At 38.0% G+C, this 3,977-nt stretch overlaps 1 protein-coding gene across 1 annotated transcript; it reads left to right on the top strand.

The window, feature by feature from the left end:
- Positions 1-603: 603 nt before the first annotated feature.
- LOC140171821 (bombesin receptor subtype-3-like) lies at positions 604-1,873 on the top strand. Its single transcript, XM_072195156.1, has one exon. It carries the CDS (start codon positions 604-606, stop codon positions 1,768-1,770), a length of 1,167 nt encoding a protein of 388 aa, XP_072051257.1. The 3' UTR covers positions 1,771-1,873.
- Positions 1,874-3,977: the final 2,104 nt, after the last annotated feature.

Raw genomic sequence — 3,977 nt, 5'->3', positions numbered from 1 at the left:
CAACACTTTTCTTTTTGTATGAAATTTGCAAATGAGATAGCAGTTCATGACAATACATAACAATAAGTAATTATTTCAAACAATAGTGTGTATTCTACATTTTAGACCATTTTGAAATCGATATCAAAGTTGTTGAGTTTCGTATGATCTCATCCACATTGTAAGCAAGAACCTACACGTTTAGCGGTATTTTAGTCAATATTAAACCATACTTCATGCTTTTAAAGTGGATTGGTTACAAAAGTAAAAAAAATGGCTGCATTTCGCGAAGGCATAACATGATTCTTCAACACATGTAAACTGGTGGCACAATTCAAACTGTTCATAAATAAAAACATCATGCTTTCTTCTTATTTCGTGCATATTCAATAGAACTCAACTTAAAGTGAAAACATAATGACATGGATCGTTCGTAAATCATCATGCAGAAACGTTCGATTCCATTGGTTATTTTTTTCTCGCCAGCGAGGCGACAATATGCGTGAGCGGCTTCAGCAAAAAAGCACCTCACAAGAGACGTATGTGATATACGTTCAACACCCATTGGCTCATTCATTCAGCAGCTGCCGTATCGGTAAGTGTGTTTTTCACTCCAATACTGCGATGGTTGGCGACGGGCAAAATATGTTGCTAAATGGCTCCAACTCCAGCAATATTACTGACTCTCATGTTAATGGATCTTACATAATCCCTTTTGTTAATTTCAATCCCTCAGTTGTTCTCCACCTCATCTGTTGGCGATCTGTGATTAGCACCAATTTTGTGGTGGTTTTTCTAATCATTGTAACTTTCATAGGGATAACTGGAAATGTTGGACTTCTAATCGTTGTATTGAGAAACCCAGTACTTCGAAGTGCGCCAAATATTCTTATTATCAACATAGTTGTAACAGATCTGTTATATATCATCAGCACAGCGCCCTTTTATACAAAACATGAATTTGGAAGACCATGTTGGTTAATGGGATCAGTTGCCTGCAAGTTCCGTCATTATATTCCAATGGTATGTCAAGCTTCGTGTATATTTTCATTAACGGCGCTAAGCCGAGAGCGCTACAGCGCTATTGTTCATGGAGTGGAATCGAGAATATCTAGAAGTTTGAAACGAACTTTTTGTATGGTTGGAGCAGCCTGGTTTGCTGGACTATTGGTTGGAATACCGGTGTTGTTTTTCACCAAAACTACACATTTTGACATAATGTGTGTTTACATGCCGGTGAAATCTAAATGGGCGCAATTATACATGGTACTAATATTTGCTTTTTTGTATATAATCCCATTACTCTTTATAACAATTCATCACTTGTTCATCGTCAAGGAGTTATATCACAGTAACGTTTCTGTACTCGCTCAAAATCCATCATCCGCCGTTCAAATTCGGGTACGTAAACGATTAGCGCAGATAGTATTGGTCATCACAATATTCTTTGCTGTTTTCTGGTTTCCACATTATGCCCACACTCTTTGGTTTATGTTTACAAAATACTCACAACAAATAACTGAAAATAAAGGACTGCCAAAGATATTCCGGCACTTTAACTACTACATGGCGCTTGCTAATTCATGTCTCAATCCTTGGATTATATTTATAATGTCATCTGTACATCGCAACACTCTAATGAAATGTGTGGATTGTTTACGTTGTAAGAAAGGAAAACGGTTGACAAACGCTGGTCGTGTTGGCGCACCTTCAATGTCGCGCGTGACATCGTCTGGCACACGTTCGCAATCGTCTGGGACACGGTCGATGACTATCACAACAAAAATGTGAACATGAGTGTTAACATAACACTTTTTACCCTTCACCTTATCTGGAGGTTAGACCGACAGTCAGATATTGGTTGATGCGGTAAAATCCATGATTTTGTTTTTGCTTATGTGAATACGCGCTAAAGGGATATGGACTTTTAAACATGGTTATTAGTTTAGCCGAAAACCCCCGTTGACTTGTACTATTTACATAGACGTAAGATCCTATAGCGGCATTACGTAAGCATGTCTACCTTCTTTGATATTATCAGATAGTGGAAACCCATAGCTCTAAATGTTGGGAGTTTGAAGAAGTAACGTCTTTAAGGGTATCTGTACATGATTTACCGACAAGTGACTCATTTCGGAGTGCAATCATGCATTATGAAAAAAAAATTCCTCAGCTTCAACGGGACTCGAACCAGACATCCGTTACTTCGTTCTTTAAGAATCCATGTCTTTACCGCTAGGTCACAGAGTCAGTTGGATGAAACGAATGTAATATAAAACATTCATCTGATAATGTTGTTTTAGCCTTTGGACATGTTGGTGAAGGTCTCAAACAGATACTGAAGACACTGATACTAAGTCGAGACATAATTATATCTGCGTACAATGGTTTGTTTGGTTTTTAGATTTAGAGCTTAAAATTCATGACTTCATGATATCATTTCTCTTTCAGTCTTTCTCGAGAGTTTTTTTAACATTATGTGAAATAGCTTCAAGAATAGTAAGCAAATTAATAGTAAAAACAGCCTTGACCTAAAAAAAAATGCGAGAGCTGCCATATTTACGATTCCCCTTCTGGCTAAATTTAAAATTGATATAAAACGTATTATATCGATTACAAAAACTCTCAGCGTATATATATATATATCTTCCCCAGTCAGCGGCACTAGCTTTGAAGTTCAGCGTGTGCTCCGTTGGCTTAGCGTTGTTTCTTACATGGACATAATGCGCCACTTTGATCACGTGTGTAAAAGTATGTACACGCACCGAGTAACGCTAAGCTAAATTAGAACACGTTGAACTTGAAACCTAGTGCCGCTGACTGGAGGTCGATATATCAGGTATATATAGAGCAGCGTTGCACAGCGTGACAGCGTGGTCTTTGCCTTTGGTGCAAGAGGTCCCGGGATCAATTAAAATATATCATGTGTATAATTTATGGAGTAGCGTTGCACAGCGTGGCAGCGTGACAGTGTGACAGCGTGGTCTTTGCCTTTGCTATCTACGGCGACCCCCTTCGTTTACCAGGTCACTTGTGCCTGGCCGAAGTTTCGTCAGCCTTATCTCCAAGATTTCAGGTGTTACTGCCTAGACGCTCGACATAAAAATAGACTATACATGATGTTATCTGTTTATTTGTTTCCAAAATAATTACTAAAACTTTAATACACGTATAAGACATTAATACGACGGACGTATGACCTCGCACTAAGGGACTTACATGAGGAAATGACCAACTCTCTTATAAGCCGACCATGTCACGGCCCCTACACCGCGCGGAAAAGGGGGACGAGAGGTCACTGTCAATGATCCGCATTGAGATCGAACATACCAGATGACCCAATGACTTGTTTTTAAGCTCTACTCGATGGCCCCTTCTTTAGTTTCGGCTACTCAATGACCCTTTTTTCTAGAATTTTGTCATTAAAATGTTAAAAAATAATACAGCAACTTTCAAAATGTGTATTAAAACATTCAAAAAAATAATTTTGTTGGATTATTTTATAAAACTTTACTCGATGACTCATATTTTTCAAAGTGTTTTTACCTAATGAGGCTGGGTTGGGTTTTTATTACACACGGATACTCGATAATATTGAAAACATGAAAGGACTCTAATACACTTCTTTTCCTTTCCACCATAAAAAACGACATGTGATTAGTTGCATAGCCACGACAAAACAAATCACAAAAACCGTTATGATTTTAATAAAGATAACATCCCCTTGGTTTAAAGGGGCATTTCGTGATCCACAGCCTCATCCCCCCACTTTTCCCAAAAAAAGTTGAGATTTTTACACCACTGGATGCCTCTGGCTACATAATGTTTATGTACCAAATATTTCTTGCAGATTAATTCGTTTAGCAAAAATATCGCCAAATTTGAATTTTGTTCTGGTGCACCAGAACGAAATTACAACACATTGTCTATGGAGCAGTGTAGTACACATAATCATGCATAACTCGCAAACGCAAAATCGGAATCAACTGACATTTTGG

Source organism: Amphiura filiformis, chromosome 2 (assembly GCF_039555335.1).
Source record: "Amphiura filiformis chromosome 2, Afil_fr2py, whole genome shotgun sequence".
NCBI classification, from domain to species: domain Eukaryota; kingdom Metazoa; phylum Echinodermata; class Ophiuroidea; order Amphilepidida; family Amphiuridae; genus Amphiura; species Amphiura filiformis.
The sequence above is the reverse complement of the archived record's forward strand: the minus strand, read 5'-3'. Positions and strand labels throughout refer to the sequence as shown.

Coding starts and splice junctions, on each gene's coding strand:
- LOC140171821 (XM_072195156.1), top strand. CDS start 604: ATGGTTGGCGACGGGCAAAATATGTTGCTAAATGGCTCCAACTCCAGC.